Below are 24178 nucleotides of genomic sequence, written 5' to 3'. Positions count from 1 at the left end.
AGGGTACCAGAACACTTATCCCTCTAAGATTCTGCACTAAAAAATGTGATTGTTTCATGGCCTTTGTCTAAGACACTTTTAAGTAGCTTCCAGGACTGGCTTCTAGAGTAAAGAGTAAACTCCTCAGTATCACCTAATAGATTGACATATAATTTAGCATCCAAACAGGGATACTTCTTTCTGTGTGTGAAAGAGAGAGCTATTGATAATTATGCTGGGACAACTGGTGCCCATGGAAATTGCCCTAGACAGACTTGGACATAATGGTCATTCTACCTAAATGTTCTGCCCTTCATGAGCTGGCTCCTGAGTGACTCTCTGGCTTCAGCATATACCGTACTTGGCTTTGCTTCCTCCCCTCCAAACATGAAGTTTTTTATTCAGTCCCGTCTATGGAAGATGAAGAATTGAGTTTTCTCATTCTGTTCTTCATAATAGAAATTTTTCTTCCTCTTTTCCTCCTAATAATCATGCATTATATTTTAGTTGAGATTAGCTTTAGGTCAGCTTTTGGTATATAAAGTATTAATGAATGGTGTTCTGCTGCAAATGCTACTGGAGCACCAATTTGCTCGTATGTGGGAAGCCTGGTGGGCTGCCGTCTCTGGGGTCGCACAGAGTCGGACATGACTGAAGCGACTTAGCAGCAGCAGCAGCAGCCTGGTAAATAGAGAAATGGTATAATTATAATTGGAGGTTGTATTGATTTATATGTGACTTTTCCTAGTAAAGGAGAGTCAGAATATCAAGAGTAGCGTTCAGAAGAAAAGAATGCTCTGACTTCAATTCCATTTTAACAAAGTTAAGGATCTTGCACCCAGGATTCCCTCCCCTAGAGGTACTCTACCTTTGTTCTTATAGCCTTGGTTGTTTTCAGTCTATTTCTGTCTCTAATGTCTCAGTTCCTGCAGATCAGCAAGGCCTCTCTGATGTTGTGCATCTCTGAGATCTCTTGAGGCAGCTCTGGCCGCACTAAACTGACTGTTTGCATTGCCCAAGCCATCTATCTCCTGGGGTACTAATTATGTTACTCCTGGTGCGTTGGTTACATGGCTGTGTAACTTTTGAATGATTGGTTCCAACCTTATTTTCCCCATTCTCTTATTTTTAATGTGCAAGAGTTTTCAGAAACACATACTGTGTTACAGCAGAGAGGCCTATATTCTGTGAACATAATCCTCAACAGAACTCAGTAGTGTTCTATAGTTTTCCTTTCCTGTACCGCTTTTCCTTTTGATTACCTATGAAAATAGTATTTTCCCCACTTACTTGTTGTTGCTGTTCAGTCACTAAGTTATATCAGACTCTTTTTGAACCCATGAACTGCAGCACACCAGGCTTCTGTGTCCATGCATCACTATCTCCCTGAGTTTGCTCAAACTCATGTCCCTTGAGTCAGTGAAACCATTCAGCCATCTCATCCTCTGTGGCCCCTTCTCTTGCCCTTGATTTTTCATAGTATCAAGGTCTTTTCCAGTGAGTCAGCCTTTTCACATCAGGTGGCCAAAGTATTGGAGCCTCAGCTTCAGCACCAGCCTTTCCAATGAATATTCAGGGTTGATTTCCTTTAGGATTGACTGGTTTGATCTCCTTGCTGTCCAAGGGTCTCTCAGGAGTCTTCTCCAGCACCACAGTTCAAAAGTGTCTGTTCTTTGGCATTCAGCCTTCTTTATGGTTCATCTCTCACATCCATACATGACTACTGGGAAAACATAGCTTCGACCATACGGACCTTTGTGGGCAAAGTGATGTCTTTGCTTTTTGAAACACCATCTAGGTTTGACATAGCTATTGTTTCAAGGAACAAACGCCTTTTAATTTCATGGCTGCAGTCACCGTCTGCAGTGATTTTTGAGCTCAAGAAAATGAAATCTGACACTGTTTCCGCATTTTCCCAGTCTATTTGCTTTGAAGTGATAGGACCAGATGCCATGAACTTAGTTTTTTGAATGTTTGAGTTTTAAGCCAGCTTTTTCACTGTCCTCTTTCACCTTCATCAAGAGGTTCTTTAGTTTCTCTTCTCTTTCTGCCATATGGGTGGTGTCATCTGCATATCTGAGGTTGTTGCTATTTCTCCCAGCAATCTTGATTCCAGCTTGTGATTCCTCTAGCCTGGCATTTTGCATGATGTACTCTGTATATAAGTTAAATAAGCAGGGTGACAATATACAGCCCTGACGTACTCCTTTCCCAATTTGGAACCAGTCCATTGTTCCATGTCTGGTTCTAACTGTTGCTTCTTGTCCTGCATACCAGTTTCTCAGGAGGCAGGTAAGGTGGTTTGGTATTCTTATCTTTAAGAATATTCCACAGTTTGTTGTGATCCACACAATCAAAGACTTTAGCATAGTCAATGAAGCAGAAGTAGATTTTTTTTTGGAATTCCCTTGCTTTCCGGCCCCCCCCCCCCCCCCCCCCAACTTATTTAGTTTTAATTATAAAGAAAGATGATATCAGTTGTTAAGACATCGAGTCAGTAGGAATCAGGAGGCTTTCTATTAGTTTTATCTTATTATAGAAATATAATTTGGCATCTGTGCTTTTTTCTTGTCTAGTTGCATTGCATAAGCATTGATACTTTGGGTGTAGAATTCTAAGTTGTAAAGAATATTGCCTCAGGATTTTGAAAGCATGCTGTACAGTTTTCTAGCTTTTGTTGTTACTAAGAAGTACTAATGACTGAAAAGTTAAAGAGTTTATAGGACATATCCTTTTGTTTTGGAGTACTTGTGGAAGGTGATGACCATCTCAGCCACTGTCTGCCGTGGGGAGCTGGACATCTTGAATCTGAGGCTGCTGGTCTTGAAGGGTCTCCTGTGGAGATGGGGGCCTCCTGTGGTTCACTCTGGAGTCATAAAATCTGATGGTGAACATATCAGGAGTATCCGTCTGCACAAACTCTCCTTGAGGTGGACATCTTGCCTGGGTCGCCATCACCAAGGCTTGGCCCCACTCAGCAGCCTGTAAGCTCTGACTCCTTAGGCCTAGCAAATAACCAGTGGGGCACACAGCCCCACCCATCAGCAGACAGGTTGCCCAAAGGCTTCCTAAGCCCACAGCTGTCTCTGGAGACTTTAATATTGTTAAGCTGGCAATTCTCCCCAAACTGACCCACAGATTCAATGCAATCTCTTCTCAGGATCACATTTGTCTCTTTTGTAGAAATTGTCATGCTAAGCCTAAAATGTAAATGGAAATCCATGGTATCCAGAATAGCCAAAACAGTCTCAAAATTGGAGGAACGAGTTCCTGATTTCAAAATTACTATAGTAATGTATGTGGTGTTGACCGTGCTTGTCAGCAGAGAAATTGCCACAAATACTAGGAAGGTAGCCCCATGATACTTCCTTCTTTTATATTATGGATGTATGGCAACCCACTCCAGTGTTCTTGCCTGGAGAATCCCAGGGATGGGGGAGTCTGGTGGGCTGCTATCTATGGGGTCGCACCGAGTCAGACACGACTGAAGTGACTTAGCAGCAGCAGCAGCAGCAGCAGCGAGAGTATATACTTTGCATCCAGAATCCTAGCTGCAAGAGATTCTGGCAAATGTAGTTTACAACTAGGAGGGTGGAATGGACACTGGGTGAGTCAGTTTACAGTGAGAGCTTTTCTCAAAGGTCTGATGACTGTTACATGTCCTTCATATTCAGAAGCAGGGCTCTAAAAGTGGGAAGCTGTATACATGAATGGGGCTTCTTGACTAACCATCATTGTGTAACAGTGCAGTCATTTAGCTGGAAACACTAGTGTCAGTGTCTTCAAGTCTTCTGTTTTGGGTTTTGTCTGTACAGTGTGTTTTAAGTTGAGGGAGATTGAGAGGCAACATCAGTGTCTGTAAAAGTCCACTGGAATTCTGCCTTTTCAGTATGATAGTGCTGCCTTTGGCTGTTCAGGTGGCGCCAGGTCTGAGGTTCTGTTTTACTTCTCAGAGAGTAAACTTTCCCTTTTTCATCCTGGTGAATGAGGAGCCATTGGCCCAGGAACATAGAGTATGGTCTGCTTAGCCTCTCAAATAGATTTTCATCTAGTCCTACTTCAGGTTACTGGGGTATCAACAGTATCTGCAGTATAAATTAGGTTATTTCTCACATAGCCCTGCGTCTGGCTTGAGATTTGGCCCTCTAGGGTTGGCTAAGCTCATTTTCACTCATCTGATTTTAGCTTCTAAAATTTTGTTCTTTCCTTGTCAGTTTGTTACTCAGTTGTTGTGTTTCTGGATGGGGTAATAGTGGAGCCATGTTTAATGTGCCATTTTTACTTGGAAGTTACATTATGTACTCTATCAGCACTGTGTACTTTTTTCTGTTTCTTAGGGATGTTGCTGATAGGTTTGATTTGTTAAGACAATTTTATGTGATTCATTGGTTCCCCTACTGGACTGGAATCTCTTTGTGCACAGGGATGGAGTCTGATTTTGCTTCTTCTTGTATCAGCACATTTCCTAGCACTCTCTAGGCTTCCCCAAAATAATTATTGACTTAGTAATAACCATTTTCAGAGAAGGCAGTGGCACCCCACTCTAGTACTCTTGCCTGGAAAATCCCGTGGACGGAAGAGCCTGGTAGGCTGAAGTCCATGGGGTCGCTAAGAGTCAGACACGACTGAGCGACTTCACTTTCACTTTTCACTTTCATGCATTGGAGAAGGAAATGGCAACCCACTCCAGTGTTCTTGCCTGGAGAATCCCAGGGACGGGGGAGCCTGGCTGGCTGCTGTCTATGGGGTCGAGCAGTAGGACACGACTGAAGCGACTTAGCACTTAGCACCAGTATAATGTACCTTCCTTAAGATCAGGGACTCGATATGTTTTGTTCATTACTAGTCTCCACACACCCAGATCAGTGACCTAGCATAACAAAGTTGTGATTTTGGTTGTTTTTTCCCCAGTAAGTCACTTTTTTGTTAGAACTTAAACTGTATTTGTCCATTCCTCTCTCTTGTGTCTCTTTATGTCAGTGGATTTCTTTTGTTCAGAGAAATTCTGTGGTCCAGTGTTGATCTTGCTTAATGTTTTTCCTAATTTTAATCTGATTGCAATTAGAGTTTACCTGATTTTGATTGGGTTGTTGCTAATCTGTTGACTGCTCAGTTTATTTATTTATGTTTATTTTTTGGCCACGCCACTTGGCTTGTGGGATCTTAGGTCCCTGACCAGGGATGGAACCCATGCCCCCTACGGTAGACGCATGGAGTCCTAACCACTGGACCACCAGAGAATTCCCAGGTTCTCAGTTTATTGAATGAGAAGCAGAATTTTATTACCACCAGAAATTATCCATTTTGGGTTTGTGCAGAAGCATCTTAGTCTTTTTGCTAGTGTCCGAGGATACCCTTATTAATGGAAATTGTGATCACATGACTTTGGTGACATGGTATATTAAATTATACTTAGTTTGTAATTAATTTTCCTTGGTAGAAATATTGTGGATCACATCCCTTCTCCCTTTGGAGGGGAAGATACTTTGAGGACAGTATTGAGGCTGATGAATGAATGTTGGGGCAGATGCATTTAATATGCAGTTTGAGTCTATTACTTTAGATAGATTACTCAGTTTCAGGACAGAAGGTTTTTGTTTGGGCATATTAATAACCTTTATCTTAAGCCCAAACACAGTTCTGTCTCAGTCTCTGTGGGGTCTCTGGGCCCTGGTGCGCAAAAGGTTTGAGCCCTCTGAGCGTTTCTGGCGGGTATGGGGTTTGATTCTAAATGCAATTTTGCCCCTCCTACCATCTTGCTGGGGCGTCTCCTTTGTTCTTGGACGTGGGGTATCCCCTCAGAGCCACTCTCCAGCCGCACAGCCGCCATGGAGCCTCCGCTCCAGCACCTACCATCTTGCTGGGCCTTCTCTGCCCTTGGATGTGGGGTATCTCCTCACAGTTGCTCCCACACCAACTTATTTGAAAAGACCCTGATGCTGGGAAAGATTGAAGGCAGGAGGAGAAGGGGATGACAGAGGATGACATGGTTGAGTGGCATCACCCACTCAATGGACATGAGTTTGAGTAAGCTCTGGGAGTTGGCGATGGACAGGGAGGCCTGGCGTGCTGCAGTCTATGGGGTCGCAAAGAGTCGAACACAACTGAGCAACTGAACTGAACTGAAGACCCAAATAAAGTTTATTTTTGCACTAAAAGTCTGAACCATGGCTACATAATATGGGGCATGTTGATTCTGAACTCTGGGATGAAAAGCGCCTTAGAAGCTGGATTATTTGATAGTCATTGAATAATTGCATTAGTGTTAAGCGGTATTCAGCTGCCATCAGACAAGCCGTTAAGAAGAACCTTACTGTATATTAACACCAGAGCTCGAAGAGCTGGGCCTGATCAGCCTGACTCTCCATGTAGAATGGGTCTATTTTGAGGGATTTAAAAAGCCTTTGTGGATATGACTAAAAATAATTTTATAAAGAATCGTTCTTGTTACCTGATTGAAGGTAAAAAACTAAATGACTTTTCCCTTTCATTCCCTGTAATTTGTTTTTCTAAGTAAGAGTGGTCCTGAAGTAAATGCTAGTGAAGAGTGCTGAGTTAAGAAAGGTAGCTGGACACCTGCTGAGAAATCATTGGCGTGTTTTGTTTTTGTTGGTCTTTCATCTTCCTTCGTAGTCTCATTTCCATCTAGGAGATTAAAAATCAGGAACATTATTCAGTCTGAATTTGTTCAGTAGCTACTCTTAAATAAGATGAACCTGACAATCTGTAATAGCTTTTCAAAATCCAACTAAGTAATCTGAGCAACCAGAGTTGCCTAGTATTTTGCTATGGAATATTATGAGTGGGGTTTAAAACATGCCTGAGAGTGGTTCCTTTCTGGTTTCCGTAAGCTGTTGTCTGACATGTGAAGGCAGTAAATAAAAAGACCCAATACTTGTATTTCTGTTTTTATCTTTAGAAACATGAGTGTTTCTTGCCTGTTCCCTGCCACCTCCGCCCCCCTCCAAGATGTGTGGCTTTTTAAAATCATTATTCTAAAGTCTATAATTATTACAGTTTGGATGTATTTTTTCGTAAGAATACACATCTTCAACAGATTTTATTAATTTAGCAAACATTTGTGTGTGTGTGTGCGTTAGTTGCTCAGTCGTGTCTGATTGTTTGCGACCTCATGGACTATAGCCCTCCAAGGCTCCTCTGTCCATGGGATTTTCCAGGTAAGAATACTGGAGTGGGTAGCCATTCCCTTCTCCAGGGCATCTTCCCAACCCAGGGATTAAACCCAGTTCTCTGTCATTGCAAGCAGACTCTTTACCATCTGAGCCACTAGGGAATCCCCTAGTTTTCTTGCCCTTATCTATTCTTGTATACTTGCAGTATAATAACCTTTGGTAAATTTAATGGAAATGCCATTTAATATCCAGAAAGTAATTTTGTATACCTTCTTCTAGTTATGTAACTATTCTATCAACTAAGAGACCATCTTACCGTTTAGGTCTCTTATTTTGAATTGCTTAATGTAACACTTTGTTACTTATATTTCCATATATGAGAATCAATGAATAAGGACAAAAGTATTTGTGGAAAAATGGAAAATTAATGGCACTTGTGAAAGAAGGAAGCCAAACCCAAATGTATAAATCCTGTCCTGAAAATGAACATGGATTCTTCATTCATGGGTATGTAGTAGGTGATTTAGAGAACCTGAATTCAGGGACTTTTGGGGTTGTGTTACTAGTCAAGCTAGAGAATTCATTCAGCTGAGCATTGTGCTATATGTGTAAACTGACCGGTGAAATGTTAACGAAACGGCAGTAGGTTGCCAAGTGAAGTGAAGTCGCTCAGTCGCGTCCGACTCTTAGCGACCCCATGGACTGTAGCCTACCAGGCTCCTCCGTCCATGGGATTTTCCAGGCAAGAATACTGGAGTGGGTTGCCATTTCCTTCTCCAGGAGATCTTCCCGACCCAGGGATTGAACCTGGGTCTCCCACATTATAGGCAGACGCTTTACTGTCTGAGCCACCAGGGAAGTTGCCAATACCTGACTAATTAAAGCTGTTCTGTAACAAGTTTCAGATCACGTTCTAGTATGTATTTGTCCCTCTAGTTCTGCTTAATTTCTGGTTCAGACTAATTCTTTATTCCCTATTTAAGTGGTCAACTTAATTTTTCAGGTTTTACAACTACAGTGTGATTCATAATTGACTTTTAAGTCATTATTATATACATACTAGGTCTTACTAGTGATTTTCTGTGTGTTGTGGGTATGTGATGTGACTTTAGTTAGAATGTGCTCTACAGTTATTGCCTGCCAATAATGGATATCCCCTAGGAGCTCAGTTAAGCATTCGTTTTCCAGCAATTATGTAATTGGTTGCATTTTCTAATCTCCATTTATTTATTGGTGGGAGTAGTCTGGAATGGAGTCCACTTAAACAAATGAAGGCTACTGAGGGAGTGGGATACTTGTCATCCGAGGAGAAAAGGTAGTGCAGAGTCCTCAGCAAACAGACACAGAGTTCGAGAGCCAGGCAGCTCAGTGCCGAAGCCAGGGTTGAAATGCTGGTCCTAAAACTAGCCAAGTTCAAAGAGTTGGCAGGTTGAAAAACCAAGATGATTAAAGCAGTGGTTTTCTTGGTAGGCAGAGGTGGTCAGGAGTAATTCAGAAAGTAGCAGGTAATGAATTGTATTTAGGTTATTTAGTCCTACAAGCCTCAGGCGATTATAAGAACAGGTCCCAGATTTAGGTACCAGGTTCTATTGGGAAGTCCATTATTGAAGTTATGTCTGTTTCTCTTGATCCACTGAGATGGAATAACAGTACTGTAAATGTAGCCTTTCCAGCTGATTATTTTTTTAATGGTCAGATATTTGATTAGACCTGGTTACTTGCTATGAATGAAATTCAAGCTTATTTAGTCCCTAAGTTGTGTCTGACTCTTTGCAACTCCACAGACTGCATCCTGTCAGGCTCCTCTGTCCAAGGGATTTCCCAGGCAAGAATATTGGAGTGGGTTGCTATTTCCTTCTCTATGACTGAAATTCAAGCTTACTTGAAATGAAAGTAATTTTGTTTGTTAAGGGAGGAGATTCTTAATTAGAGCGTTAGCTGTGTTTTATAAACCTTTTTTTTTTGTTGTTGCAATTTAAAGTTTTGGTTCTTAGGTAAACACCTCCAGTAAATGGGTGTGTTCTGACTTATACTCAGCATGTGCATGTATGAGAAAATCTCCTTTGAATAAGCAGGTCAGTAACTGAAGAAATTCAGTTAGGAAGTATAGTTGCAGAAAAATGCCCACCGATGCCTTAAGTGATACTTCCTCGTAGCTTTGGATTCCTGTCTAAATTATTCTTTGTTAAGAGCATTGTCAGATGTTATTCTGTGCTTAGGTGATGCATGCTCACATGTGTATATTATATGATGTCAGTTTTGCAGGTTTCTGGACTTTGACCGTGTGCTGGTAGTTAGACCAAGACTTCCTGCATGATCTTTAAAAATAATTTTATTTATTTATTTTCGGCTGTGCTGGGTCTTCATTGCTGTGTGGACTTTTCTCTAGTTGTGGCGAGGAGGGGTTCTCTGTAGTTGCCATGTGCAAGCTTCTCACTGCAGTGACTTCTCTTTGTTGCGGAGCAGGGGCTTTAGGGCGCAGGCTTCAGTTGAGGTTCCCGGCCTTTAGAGCACTGGCTTAGTAGTTGTGACGCAGGGGCTGTTGGCTCCGTGGCATGTGGGATCTTCTCGGACCAGGGATCAAACCTATGTCTCCTGCATTGGCAGGTGAATTCTTTACTACTACTGAGCCACCAGGGAAGCCCCTCCTAATATTTACTGACTTAAATATTAGTCAGTGATGCAGAAGAATTTTGTAACTGTTAAGTAATTTTGAGTCAGTAGCTTTTGTAAATATTGTGCAATTCGCTATAAAATATGATTGTGTTTTAAAATCCAATGTATTGCACTATTTCTCCCTTCCAGCTCTGGTCATTTATATTGTGGGGTAAAGTAATGGCTCTTCCACAAGTATTGATTCTTTTCTATGGTGTTCCTAGCTTTAGGACCCAGCACTTTTATGAATTAGGCATTTTTGTTACAAATTAATGACTGTATGGGAAATTTTTTTTTTCTCCTACAGTTGATTTTTTTCCCCCGCCTTTCTAAACAAAGTCTTCAGGGAAAGACTGCCATCTTGTGGTTTTTAAAAATACAGAATTTAAGAAAAAAATATTCTTGTTATGTGACTGCTGAGATTTTATATGTGTATGTAGTTGCTTTATAATACCAAAATGAGTAAAAACTGAGTACTATTAAATCTTCTCTTTACACTACCTTTGCTTATCCTTTGGATAGTTTTTTCTTAATTTTATTATGGTATTGATATAATAATATTTTAAGGATTTCTGTTAATTAAAGGTTCCTCTGTTGAGCCCACTCTCAAACATCAGTATTAGAAGTACTTCTCTATAATAGCAGTTTTAATTAAGAATATATATTGAGAGTTTTTATATTATTAAGACTTTTCCAATATGACCTGTTAATGATAATGGAATTATTTGCATTAAAAAATACTGATCTTTATAATATAATTATTTGACAAACTATATCCTAAAGGAATTTTAATTTTATAATGTAGAACTCCATTTAATAAAAAGTGATAATTAGAAGTAAAATACACCTTCATTCTAGTTTCATTTTGGATAGTTATTAGTATAAACTGAAAAAATTATTTTCTTCAAAATACTAGGAAGGCCCTTATTTGTAGTTAAGGAAGTTTTAAAACCACCTCTTGTGTAAGAAATGGAAACTACTTGCAAGCTTGGGATCAGTTCTTAGGTAATGTCAAAGAAGTATCTATCAATATATATTAACAAGTCATAACATTACTTTTTGAAGTAACTTTTCATTTATTTAAAATCTCATCATTTATCTTGATTTGTCTCCTGTATGTCTTGATTTTTAATATTCATTGTATTTAAAAATAGCAAGTTTTCATTTCTTCAGAAAAGTTTTAGTGAACCATATAGACACCTCTTTATAAAACAAGAAGGCTTGTGTTCTCCCTCAGAGACAACCAGATTCTGATACATTGGGCCTCTGGACATCTTACACCTAGAGTCATTGCTAATCAGAGAAGGGCGGTCGTTGAAGGAAGAAGTTGTTATCCACCAAAGATAGCACTCTAGATAGAGTGTTCCCCAATCATTCCTGTGATTTTAGTAGCTTATGGCAGCCTTTATTTAAATTGCCTCCTCTTTTGTTTCCCCCTTAAACAGGGAGGGAGAATGGTTCAGTTGGGCTATAATATGATGTCTTGCACTTTCTCAAATGTTTTGCAGTTATGCTAAGAAAGAATCTGATCTTAATGGAGCCCAGATCAAGCTTCGAGAATATGAAGCAGCGCTGAATTCGAAAGATGCAGCTTTGGCAACTGCACTTGGTGATAAGAAAAGTTTAGAGAGTGATTTGGAAGATCTGAAGGATCAGATCGCCCAGGTAAGTTAGACTCTACTCTTGAGCTGTATTTCGCAGGTTAAATGCCCCATCTGTCTTGATTGTAAAACTTGTTTTATGCTTTTTATCTTAAAAAATGTATTGAGTTATTTTGGTCGGGGGCGGGGGAGTGGTGGTTACCCCTGCATAGACCTGAGCTATTTGGCATGTGAAGCGCCCTCACCTCTCAGTCACTGTGTCTGGCCTATGCAGATCTTGTTGCTGCTGTTCCTCCTCTCTGTTGTGCTTGTGCTCATTCGTTTCTCGATCTCACAGCTTATTTCATTATTGTACCAAAATGTAGGGTAAAAAGAGAGAAGATGTCTTAATGGTGCTCTCCACACAGGAAAAAAATCAAATTGGTAGATAAAATCATTCGTTTGAGTTTTGAAACGTAAGCCATAGGTATCTCTTCATCCCCTGTTGCTATTTACCAGATTTGAGGGGTGTTTTGATGTGACACTCTGTGGGTGGGACCAGCAGTTGAACCCACAGTTCTGTGATAAAGATTATCATGAGGGACTCTCATAGATTGACAAATATATAGAAATTGTAATACTTGACTTGATTCAATCCATCGGTATCTATTAAATTCATTACTAAATGATTGCTGTATAATTTTCATTAGTTCTTTTTCCTTCTATTAGTTGGAAGCCTCTTTAGCTGCTGCGAAGAAACAGTTAGCAGATGAAACTTTACTTAAAGTGGATTTGGAGAATCGCTGTCAGAGCCTTACTGAGGACTTGGAGTTTCGTAAAAACATGTATGAGGAGGTAATTATATATAATTTTTCTTCTTTAAGGAATGGAGGGATCCCAAAAGGCTTTGTTATAAACCATACACGTGAAAAAATGGGAAGAATTCTGTAGGCAAAGGATTTAAGGCACTGTTGCTAAAAAGGCTGCATGTAAGAATTGAAAGTGTTATGGTAAATTTATAAGCTTTTACTTCATTTAGGGTTTCCCTGATAGCTCAGTTGGTTAAGAATCCACCTGCGCAGGAGACCCTGGTTTGATTCCTGGGTTGGGAAGATCAGCTTGGAGAAGGGATAGGCTACCCACTCCAGTATTCTTGGATTTCCCTGGTGGCTCAGCTGATAAACAATCCGCCTGCAATGGGGGAGACTTGGGTTTGATCCCTAGGTTGGGAAGATCCCTTGGATGAGGGAACAGCTACCCACTCCAGTATTTTGGCCCAGAGAATACCATGGACTGTATGGAAACTGTATGGGGTCACAAAGGATTGGACACGACTGAGCGACTTTCGCTTGTGCAATAATATAACTTAACTTACTTCATCTAACTTAAAAAGGTCTGGCCACAGCTGTTAATTAATTATCAACCTCTTTAAGCGTTTGTGTTAGTGATATATTACTTCAAAATTTAGTATCTTAAAATCACAGACTTTTACTATCTTACAGTTTCTCAAGGTCAGGGATCTAAGAGCTGTTTAACTTAGATGGTTGTCTTCAGGGTCTCATGTGGTTACAGTCAGGCTTTCAGCCTGGTCTGGAGGAACACTTCAGAGTTCATTCACAACTGTTGTCTGGAGATACCAGTTCAGCATCTGCTTCCTTATGTGTATATATTAGTCGCCCAGTCTTTGCAACCTTATGGACTGTAGCCCACCAGGCTCTTTTGTCAGAGCTGCTTATGATGGGATTCCTGAAGAGTGGATGATGAATGAGAGAGAGAGCAAGGCAAGCCATATTGTCTTGTAGAGACTAAATCCCTAAGTGATATACTGTAACTCCCCATCACACAGACGGACCACAATACAGTATGGAAGGGGGCTCACATAGGAGGTGAACACAGCAGTCATTGGGGGCTGGCTACCCACAGCGTTTATAGTTATATGTGTATATTAAAAAATATCATCTATTGGCCATAACTTCCGTGGTTCTGCCTTGAGGGGTAAAAGTAACAGCTGTTACCAGAAAAGACGTATAGTGTAATACAGTTGAAGAAAGGCACATGTGTATTTTCTCAAAATTGAAGAGAGTTTGAGAACATGCAGGTTAAAGAATATGCAGTTAAATACTTAAATGACTGTGCAAAAAAGAGCTTCATGACCCAGATAATCACGATGGTGTGATCACTCACCTAGAGCCAGACATTATGGAATGCGAAGTCAAGTGGCCCTTAGAAAGCACCACTATGAACAAAGCTAGTGGAGGTGATGGAATTCCAGTTGAGCTATTGCAAATCCTGAAAGATGATGCTGTGAAAGTGCTGCACTCAGTATGCCAGCAAATTTGGAAAACTCAGAAGTGGCCACAGGACTGGAAAAGGTCAGTTTTCATTCCAATCCCAAAGAAAGGCAATGCCAAAGAATGCTCAAACTACTGCACAATTGCACTCATCTCACACTCTAGTAAAGTAATGCTCAAAATTCTCCAAGCCAGACTTCAGTAATACATGAACCGTGAACTTCCAGATGTTCAAGCTGGTTTTAGAAAAGGCAGAGGAACCAGAGATAAAATTGCCAACATCCGCTGGATCATGGAAAAAGCAAGAGAGTTCCAGAAAAACATCTATTTCTACTTTATTGACTATGCCAAAGCCTTTGACTGTGGATCACAATAAACTGTAGAAAATTCTGAAAGAGATGGGAATACCAGACCACCTGACCTGCCTCTTGAGAAACCCATATGCAGATCAGGAAGCAACAGTTAGAACTGGACATGTAATAACAGACTGGTTCCAAATAGGAAAAGGAGTACGTCAAGGCTGTGTATTGTCACCCTGTTTCTTTAACTTATATGCAAAGTACATCATGAGAAATGCTGGTCTGGAAGAAGCACAAGCTGGATTCAAGATTGCCGGGAGAAATATCAATAACCTCAGATATGCAGATAATACCACCCTTATGGCAGAAAGTGAAGAGGAGCTAAAAAGCCTCTTGATAAAAGTGAAAGAGGAGAGTGAAAAAGTTGGCTTAAAGCTCAACATTCAGAAAACAAAGATCATGGCATCTGGTCCCATCACTTCATGGGAAATAGATGGGGAAACAATGGAAACAGTGTCAGACTTTATTTTTTTGGGCTCCAAAATGACTGCAGATGGTGATTGCAGCCGTGAAATTAAAAGACACTTACTCCTTGGAAAGAAAGTTATGACCAACCTAGATAGCATATTGAAAAGCAGAGATATTACTTTTCCAACAAAGGTCCGTCTAGTCAAGGCTATGGTTTTTCCAGTGGTCATGTATGGATGTGAGAGTTGGACTGTGAAGAAGGCTGAGCGCCGAAGAATTGATGCTTTTGAACTATGGTGTTGGAGAAGACTCTTGAGAGTCCCTTGGACTGAAAGGAGATCCAACCAGTCCATTCTGAAGGAGATCAGCCCTGAGTGTTCATTGGAAGGACTGATGCTGAAACTGAAACTCCAGTACTTTGGCCACTTCATTCGAAGAGTTGACTCATTGGAAAAGACCCTGATGCTGGGAGGGATTGGGGGCAGGAGAAGAAGGGGACGACAGAGGATGAGATGACTGGATGGCATCACCGACTCAATGGACATGAGTTTGAGTGAACTCCAGGAGTTGGAGATGGACAGGGAGGCCTGGAGTGCTGGGACTCATGGGGTCGCAAAGAGTCAGACACAACTGAGCGACTGAACTGAACTGAACTGAATGTAAAAATGGTGACTAACAATTTTAAAATAGGAATTTATTATAGAACTTAAATAATTTTAGTTTGAGAAAAGTAATTTAATAGAAATTGACCATTTTTACTGGGTATTGTGGGGACAAAGCGCACTCATTGGATAAGCAGCCAGACTTTGGACAGTTCTTGAGTCAGTTTCTTATTTAAAAATGAAATATCAGTGCTTGCTGTTATTTTCCCAAGAAGTGGTGAGGATCAAAGTCAAATACTATGTGTGAAAGCTCCTTATAAATTAGTGACTGCTATCATAGAATTATTCACTACAGTTCATAAATTGAAGTGTCTCTACCTTGACTTACATTTTTGTTTCATTTTGTTAAAATTGCCCATGATCTATTATTTCTTAGTTTTGAAGCTGTGTGGATTCCTGCATCTTTAAAACAGAGGTTGAGAAGTTTTTTCTTTGCAAGTCATTTATTTCATGTAAAATACTAAGTGAAAAACGACATCAGTAAAAAGTAATTTAGTATTTTTAGAATGTTTGGGTAGCAACTTTGAATTTTGGGGTTTTGCCTTTTTGAGAATGAATTAAAAAAATATTCCTCATTTCTTTTTTTTTCACATGGAGGGTCAAATTCTATTCAGTCAATATACCTAGGTTTCTTATTATGAACAGTTAAGGGGTAAGAGGAAGGAGAAAAGCAGCAAGAAGAGGAAGGGAGGCAGATGAAGGGCAAAATGGCTAGTAGGTACCTGATACTGGTTGAACTAAACCTTTCATTTGCATATTTTTATGATTTAAGTAGCATTCACTTCATATAGATATGAGCCCTAGGAGACTAGTAGCGGAACTGGAATTTGATCCCTGGTTTTCTGATTCTGTCCAGCTCATCTTCCTGTGGTTAAGAGAAAGATGAGGACATGCACAGAAAAACCGCATGCTGCAAGAGGATGCAGGAACAAGAAGTTCTTATATCCCCCTCTTGTGGCCTCTTTAATTATTGCCATTAAGGACAGATCTATTGTATTTTCAGAGCTAGACGTTAGAATGGAAATTTTATTCTTGGATTTGTGTTCCTAGCCATTCTAGTTTGGATAATTCCTTAAAACCTAATGTGAAGGATTATGCCTATTATGTTTATTCTTTGATAGTAAATTGTCATTTGTATTTGAGATAGAAAAGTAATATGGTCAGTAAGATTCTGTATCAATTGATGTTGATACCTTAGCATCACCAGCTATTAGGGTGAGTCATGTAAATTGGTTTGCTCTGTCCATTGCCTCTTAGTATGTCTAAGACAAGTTTTATTTTATGCATTAATCTTCTAGTTGAAGTTTTACTGATAAGTTTCTAACTTTTTGTGTGGAATTTTTTTTTCAGAGTTATTCTTAGTACTACTGTCAGTACAATTTAGAAAAATAATTACCTGCTGTTCAGTATACCTAGTTATCCATGATTGCATGGTAAAGCCTTCCAGCCATTCCTTGCCTTAAGAGAAATAAAAAGCTGTGCTACTGAAAATAAACATAAAATTCCTAGGGTTTGAGATGCTACCATTTCTGTCATTAGTTCTGTCTCAGAAATCTTCTCATAAAAATGAAGGCAAAAAAGTGTCTCTTCACACACTTGTCAGGACAGACATGAGGAGGTTGGTGTGTAAAACTTCAGATGGTCTTGATGTCCGCCATGGTAAGTAACTTGGTTTTATGTCATTGTTTTCTTCCTAGGAGATTAATGAGACCAGAAGGAAGCATGAAACTCGCTTGGTAGAGGTGGATTCTGGGCGTCAGATTGAGTACGAGTACAAGCTGGCTCAAGCCCTTCATGAGATGAGAGAGCAACATGATGCCCAAGTCAAGCTGTACAAAGAAGAGCTGGAGCAGACGTACCACGCCAAAGTGAGCAGGCTGCCCGGGACGGCGGGAAACACTGAATGCGTTTGTTTCGGAGTGTCCCTGAGAACATAGCTTGATGTTTGGCTTGTTCTAGTATTATTAAATGAATTCCTGCGGTCTCCAAGAACATTCATTTTTTTCTTTAAGAAAGCAATTTTTTATAAAGTAATAGAAATTATTCAGAGAAAGTAGGATTATTCCATTTTTACCAAAGGTATGGTCTTTAACCTCTTTGTCCAAGTGATCATTTGTGTCAAAGTTATATTAGTTAAACTCCAGCCACCTAAAAGTAACTTTTCATTCAATGACAAGTACTAACCTTGTTGGACTGTGTCTAATTCTGAATGCATGTCATCATTGTAGATGGATTGTGACCACCACACTTTGGGCTGTTTTGAACAAAGGCCAAATGGACAGTCTCTGATATTTCTTCCTTGGCCACTAATTATTCATTTAAAAAAGACTATAGAAACTTCTCTCTTATATCAGGAGACCATGCAAAAATTTATTAAATCACCGAGTACAGGCTTTCATAGTAAATAATTTTACCCCAATATGTTAAATGTTACATGATTTGATTAAAAAGTTAGTGGAAGACTTAGAAAATAAGTCATAGAGGTGTTGAAAATAATTTCCATTGCATGGCCTCAAATTGGTCATATTGCTTTTAATCCACTTTATGAAGTAGTAGTTGGCTGATGAGAGGGTGATCTTTTAATCCCTACGTTTAGTTGTTCAGCCCTTACTTGGTGCTGGCACCGTGCTGGGCACTGAAGAAGCTAAGCTAAGGATGGGTTGGTCACATAGACTCTGGCCTCAGAGGGAGTCAGGGAAGAGACACATAGAAGACATTCCTGAAGACAGGCAGGACAGAATGCTATGGGCATTTGGAGGAATGGGCTATTGTTTCTACCAGAGGAGCTTTTTTTTTGCTTCTGAAAGGAAGTATTTCCATTTGGTTTGAGATAATCTCTTAATTAGTACTTTCTGTTTATTGCTTTATATTCTGTATCAGATTTGGTGGGTTAGGGATATGTGACGCTTGTTTTCCTACAGACACCACCATGGCTAAATTGCCCCTGTTCAGTCTGCTTACTAGCAGCATTATCTGAGACGTTAGACATATAATGGATGAAATATCGAAGCACTAAATTTTGGGTAAACCCACGTATATCAGCATTGTTAAGCTCCCATATTGGAAACTGAGCTGAAAAAGCAGAAAAACTTCTAAGGTAATTCATACCACATCAGCAAACTTCATGATGCTTTTCCTGTTTCATCAGCTAGTTACTGACAAGGCTTAGGTTTGAAATGAAATATCTTGAGACGATTCATGCTTCCTCATTTGTTTGTTCTAATTCACTAGATAAGACTGACTGTGGTTTGCTTCTTTTCTTAGCTTGAAAATGCCAGACTGTCATCAGAGATGAATACTTCTACTGTCAATAGTGCCAGAGAAGAACTGATGGAAAGTCGTATGAGAATTGAGAGCCTCTCGTCTCAGCTTTCTAATCTACAGAAAGAGGTAACTAAGCTTCAGAGTTGTACTTGAAGGCTACCTCCACCACAGTAGTCGACCTGCTTGGCTCCTCCTGAAATCACTTTTCAGAGAGGATAGTATTTTCTTGAATTCTGGTTTCACAGTGCTCCCCAGAGTTTTTTTCTATTTCTCACTGCATAAGCATCCTCTGGGCAGAGACTGTTGTTCCTAACCTAATAGATTACCTGGAGCTAAGGGAATTGCCTTTGAGGGAACGACCTGCCGGCTTATTCTCTGGACTTAACCCAGGAGCCTGGTTTTCTGACCCAGCCAGCAGTCTGATCTCCACACAGTGCTCTTCCCAACATACTCGTTTTCATCACATTTAGAAACTGTTATGAAGGAAAGCCTGCGGACTTTCTTTGTGGGTGGTAAACGCTTTGTGTTTCTAGACAAACTCCCTTGGTGCTTAGAATACTCAGTAGTTAGTAGCTTAGGAAGCAGCATCAGTTTGTATCTTGGCTAAGAATTTAGTGACTCATTCATTCTTTGGCACACCTTCTTAGGACTGTTGTGGTGTGTTGATGGGTGCTGTCAGTACGTGGTAGTGCACTCGAGGGGCTGCATGAGCAGGTGTGGACACTGCCTGAGATCTGGGTTTTGGTTCAAGGGTGATGCCGATATGCATGCAAAGTACATGTACAGCCATATAAGTGTGCAGGATATGTTGATAATCTACCACTCATCTTAAAGACTTAGGCAGTAACTTCAGTTTCTGTTTTCCTTAAGGGAGGGAGTTTTGTTGTTTTAAATTTTTCATATAAGAGTCAACTTTTTTATTCATTAAATAAGCTTTCTTCTTTTTTAATATTTTGTTTTTAGTCGTATCCTTTTCTGATTACAAAATTGAAGACATTTATTGTAGGAATTTAGAAGACACCTTATTGTGTAAAACGAGGTGATGTAAAAAGAACTTGATTAAAACAGAAGTTTTTACTTTGCTGTTATCATATGTACTTCATTATTCACAACATAAAGTTAAAGAGCTGGAAGGACAAGGGCCTTTTAAGTTCACTCAGTCTGACCACAGACCTGGGTGAGTTTAATGACCAGCCCAGAGACTGTAAGCTGACAAATGGGTTTCTTCTACTGTTCGTAGTTTTTCTTTTTATACCTTACTCTCTTCAAAGATTTTCTTTTAAGAATTAATCATCTTTTTTCCATTGCCGCATTTAATAGGTACTTTTCCAAAGATAGTCCTGTCTGTTTTTACTCTGAGTTGATATTTACTACTTTTCTCCATTTAATAAATGGTATTCTGGTTATTCCCTCTCCCTCAGTTTTACATTTCCCTATCTTTTAGGAGGTTGGGGCAGGGGCTGATGCTTAATGCACTTATGCTAGGTGTGGATGTTTTACAGGTGAGGTGAATGGCACTTCAGATCAGATCAGATCAGTAGCTCAGTCGTGTCCTACTCTTTGTGACCCCAAGAATCGCAGCATGCCAGGCCTCCCTGTCCATCACCAACTCCCGGAGTTCACTCAGACTCACGTCCATCGAGTCAATGATGCCATCCAGCCATCTCATCCTCTGTCGTCCCCTTCTCCTCCTGCCCCCAGTCCCTCCCAGCATCAGAGTCTTTTCCAGTGAGTCAACTCTTCGCATGAAGTGGCCAAAGTACTGGAGTTTCAGCTTTAGCATCATTCCTTCCAAAGAAATCCCAGGGCTGATCTCCTTCAGAATGGACTGGATGGATCTTCTTGCAGTCCAAGGGACTCTCAAGAGTCTTCTCCAACACCACAGTTCAAAAGCATCAATTCTTCGGTGCTCAGCCTTCTTCACAGTCCAACTCTCACATCCATACATGCCCACAGGAAAAACCATAGCCTTGACTAGACGAACCTTTGTTGGCAAAGTAATGTCTCTGCTTTTGAATATGCTATCTAGGTTGGTCATAACTTTCCTTCCAAGGAGTAAGCGTCTTTTAATTTCATGGCTGCAGTCATCATCTGTAGTGAATAGCAATAGGCTCTGAAATTTGGTAACTGTGTCTTCTGACTCAGGTCCAGGGCTCTTTCCCTGTTTGCCTGTTAGTTATGTTCCTATCATTGCAAGTTTTTTGGTTAACTTCAGGTTCAGTTCAGTTTAGTTCAGTCATGTCTGACTCTTTGTGACCCCGTGGACTGCAGGACACCAGGCTTCCCTGTCCATCACCAACTCCCAGATCTTGCTCAAACTCATGTCCATTGAGTCAGTGATGCCATCCAACCATCTTATCCTCTGTCATCCCCTTCCTTCTCCTCCTGCCTTCAATCTTCCCCAACATCAGGGTCTTTTCCAATGAGTCATTTCTTCGCATCAGGTTAGCAGCTCTTAAACAGTGTTAGGCAGGGCCCTCAGTGTTTTGAAGAGCTCCTTCCTTAGGAAATAGGAGAGGAGTGCCTGCTTCAGCCAGATAGTTTTAAATTTCTCTGTCAGGGGGGTGGAGAGTGATCCTTTCTGGTATCAAATTTTATGATAAATAATATATCTTGAGGGATATCTTCTTTGGTTGATGAATTTTAGCCTTAGATCATTAAAAAGAAAAAGACATCTCTAAATTTTTGTTTTAGAGTATTTGTTGTGGAGTCATCGATTTCATCATGCTGCATGTTAGGCCATAGAATTTCCTCTTTGGTTATGTGACTCATGTTAATAAAGTAGTTCTTAGTTTTACTTACAATTGATATAGCCTTTAAAATGGTGACTTAGAAAATATTTTTACGTAATATAGCAGCAGTATTATGTTTTGTAATTAGGCATTTCATATATTGCTTACAGCTTTTCTTTCATTTCTATTTAGATTTTTGACTTTGGCCAAATTATTGAGTTGGTCAGGGTCTGTTTGAGTTGCAGAAGAATTTACTGGCACTTTGAAAGCACCTTTATTTTTTGTTTTTCTAACACCCACATTCTGGAAATTTCTGCCAGAGCTAGATTATAATAAACTGGTACAATTATGTATTTTAAAACAAAGAGAACCCGACACCATTAGAATTGAGTAGTACAGATTTAGAGTTTTGAGGCAGAATCTTACAGATAGTCTAGTTGGACCTCTTCGTTTTCCTAATGGTACCAGTTTAGTGAGGTGTGTTATTTAGTGGCAGAATCAGGAAGAAGGATCTAGATCTATCTCTCCTGTTGTATTCTTTGTATTTCACTATGAAGCAGGTGTAGTGCAGCTATTTAAATTACATTTAAATATTTCTGTTTAAAAATACAAAATGATTCAGAGTAACTTTAAAGCTTATTTATACCTAGATTTTGATTTTTCCCTCTTACAGAACCCTGTAACATCTAAGGTGGACAAATAGAGTACATTTTGGCCTTTACAGATGGAGGCTGAAAGTTTTCTCTGAATCTTGGGTGATTTATGTCTCTTCAGATTAGACATTGTTGCCCATCTGTCTCTCCCACCTGATACATAAAAATAAAGAGATTGATTGAAGAGGAGACATTTTACTTAGCTTATTTTTAGGCTGCGCTGCATGAGAAAGCTTTGTTCCCTGACCCAGGATCACACCTGTGCCGCCTGCAATGGAAGCATAGAGTCCTAATCACTGGGGTGCCAGGAAATTCCCAAAGAACATACATTTTACACTTAACTGTTTTTTATTTTGGAGGAAAGAAAATATAAGAACCCTGAGAAAGGGAAAAAATGGATTTCTCAATTTATAGCCTTTTTTTTTTGCAAATACAGTTCTCTGAGGCAGAATTTTGTTTAGCATCTCTCTTGAGAGCTTCTGATATAGAATGTCTCTGGATTTTAATGAATTCATTGGTTGATTATTTTTTAAATAACATTTTTATTTTGGCATAATTGTAAATTTGTAGGGAAGTTGGAAAGCTGGTGCACACAGCTCCCTTAGCTCCCTCCCCAGTCTTCCTTCTTTGTTAGTTATCTTAGATGGCTGTGGTTCATTTGTCAAAACTGAGACATTGCCATTGGTACATTATTGTCAACTAGACTCTAGACTATTTGGATTTTACCAGATTTTCTGTTACTGTTCTTTTTCTGTTTTAGAATACCACAGATCTCCCTAGTCTCCTCTAGTCAGTGACAGTTTTTTTTTAGACTTTTTTTGTTTTTCATGACCTTGACATCTTAAGAAGAGCTGGCCAGGTATCCTGTAGGCTGTCCCCCAATCTTAAGTTTATCTGATGCTTTTCTTATGATTAGCCTGGAGATACGGATTTTAAGTGTCCTTCTTGTTACATCATATCAGGGATTACGTGACATACACACATCATTGATGGTGATAACCTTCATCATTGGCTAAGACGTTTGCCAGGTTTCCCAACTGTAAGTTAGTATTTTTGTGTTTCCCTACTCTGCTTTTAGGAAGTAAGTCACCAAGTCCAGCCTGTTTTCAAGGATAAAGAGCAGGAATTATGCGTCACATTCTGAAGAGAGTATTCACCTTTGTTAAATGGAATGCTTTTGTGAAGATTCATCTCTTCTTCCCCTATTTGTGTATTTATTTATGCATTCCTTGGTTTCTGTCAGTATGGGCTCAGGGAAATCTTTTTATAATTTGGATTATATGTGGATACTAGATTATTGGCTCAGATTGTTTCCGCTTTGGCTTTGAGGAGTTTTGTCAGATTGGTTACCATGTTCCCCACTTTTTGGAGCACTTCTTTTTTTTATGGTTCTGTAATATGCTCCATGCTCATCGTGTATTTTCCCTATCTCAGCACTGGTATCAGCTGTTTCTTTAGGGAGCTCTGGTTCTTTTTACTGGAGAGTGGTATCTAGAAAGCAAGTTCTGGGCCCTGGGTATGCTCATTGGTATTGGGGTGTCATTGTTTCTAGGCCTGCTGTGGGCAGAGCTAGGTAAATGTGTATATGCTAACCCATGTTTACATGCTTATCTGTGATTGTATCTCTGTCCACTTGTATTTATATTAAGGTAACCACGCATTTACACAGATGTCTGGGACTCTAACCCTGTACCACTGGGTTCAGTTTAGGCGTCCTTCCTTGCTTACCTATAACTTCTTTCTCTGAGAGTAAGAAGCCTGGTTTCTGCCATCCCGTTTGCTTATTTGTCCAGCTTCAGTATATATGTAAAGCAGTTTCAAATTATTTAACCTATATCCCTGTGTGAAATAAATTCACTAGCTAGAGTGTAATGTTTCTGCAAGGAATAGAGATCCTTTTTGTCTTTAGCCTTCCAGATTTCACTTTTGCACAGTATGTGCCCTTTCCCTCCTGCTTTGATGCATACTACTTGTGATTTAAGGGCCTAAGCTCTACATAAGTCTTTTGGAGTTGATTACCGTGGTCGTTTTCTGAGGTTAGGGAGATGAATTCTGTTTTGGAGATGTGCAGATGAGTGATTACCTGGTGAACGACAAGGTTTCTAAGATGAACCTTCTTGTGTAGGAGGTGTAATTTTTCATTTTTTTTAATACCAAATATGAGGTTTCCATGTTTACAATAATATTTACAGACTATATTATATCATATGGTATTTGCATGCTGATAGAGTGTGGGAAAGCACACCATTTCTGAAGTGGTAACTAGAATCTCTTTTGTTAAGTTTCTGAATTAAGATACTCAGTTTCTTTTGTCAATGAGTTTTCTTTTAATTCTTTGTTTTTGTTACTTTATACTTTTGAGCCGAATGCTTTGTAGGGGAGCCAGACTGTTTTACTAAAACTACAGCTTAAAATTTTGTTTCATTTGGTCAAACAAAAATTATATGTATATTTATGACACA

At 39.7% G+C, this 24178-nt stretch overlaps 1 protein-coding gene across 2 annotated transcripts in view; it reads left to right on the top strand.

The window, feature by feature from the left end:
• LMNB1 (lamin B1) overlaps positions 1-24178 on the top strand; it is a 52841-nt gene that overhangs the window by 11917 nt on the left and 16746 nt on the right. For both annotated transcript variants that reach the window (XM_070793229.1, XM_070793228.1), the window contains exons 2-5: positions 11276-11432; positions 12077-12202; positions 16765-16935; positions 18332-18457. In XM_070793229.1, the coding sequence (XP_070649330.1) occupies positions 11276-11432; positions 12077-12202; positions 16765-16935; positions 18332-18457 (580 nt within the window). The remainder of the gene's footprint in view (positions 1-11275; positions 11433-12076; positions 12203-16764; positions 16936-18331; positions 18458-24178) is intronic.

The sequence above is a fragment of the Bos indicus genome, chromosome 7 (genome assembly GCF_029378745.1).
Source record: "Bos indicus isolate NIAB-ARS_2022 breed Sahiwal x Tharparkar chromosome 7, NIAB-ARS_B.indTharparkar_mat_pri_1.0, whole genome shotgun sequence".
NCBI lineage: Eukaryota > Metazoa > Chordata > Mammalia > Artiodactyla > Bovidae > Bos > Bos indicus.
This window is presented reverse-complemented; position numbering and strand designations above follow the sequence as displayed.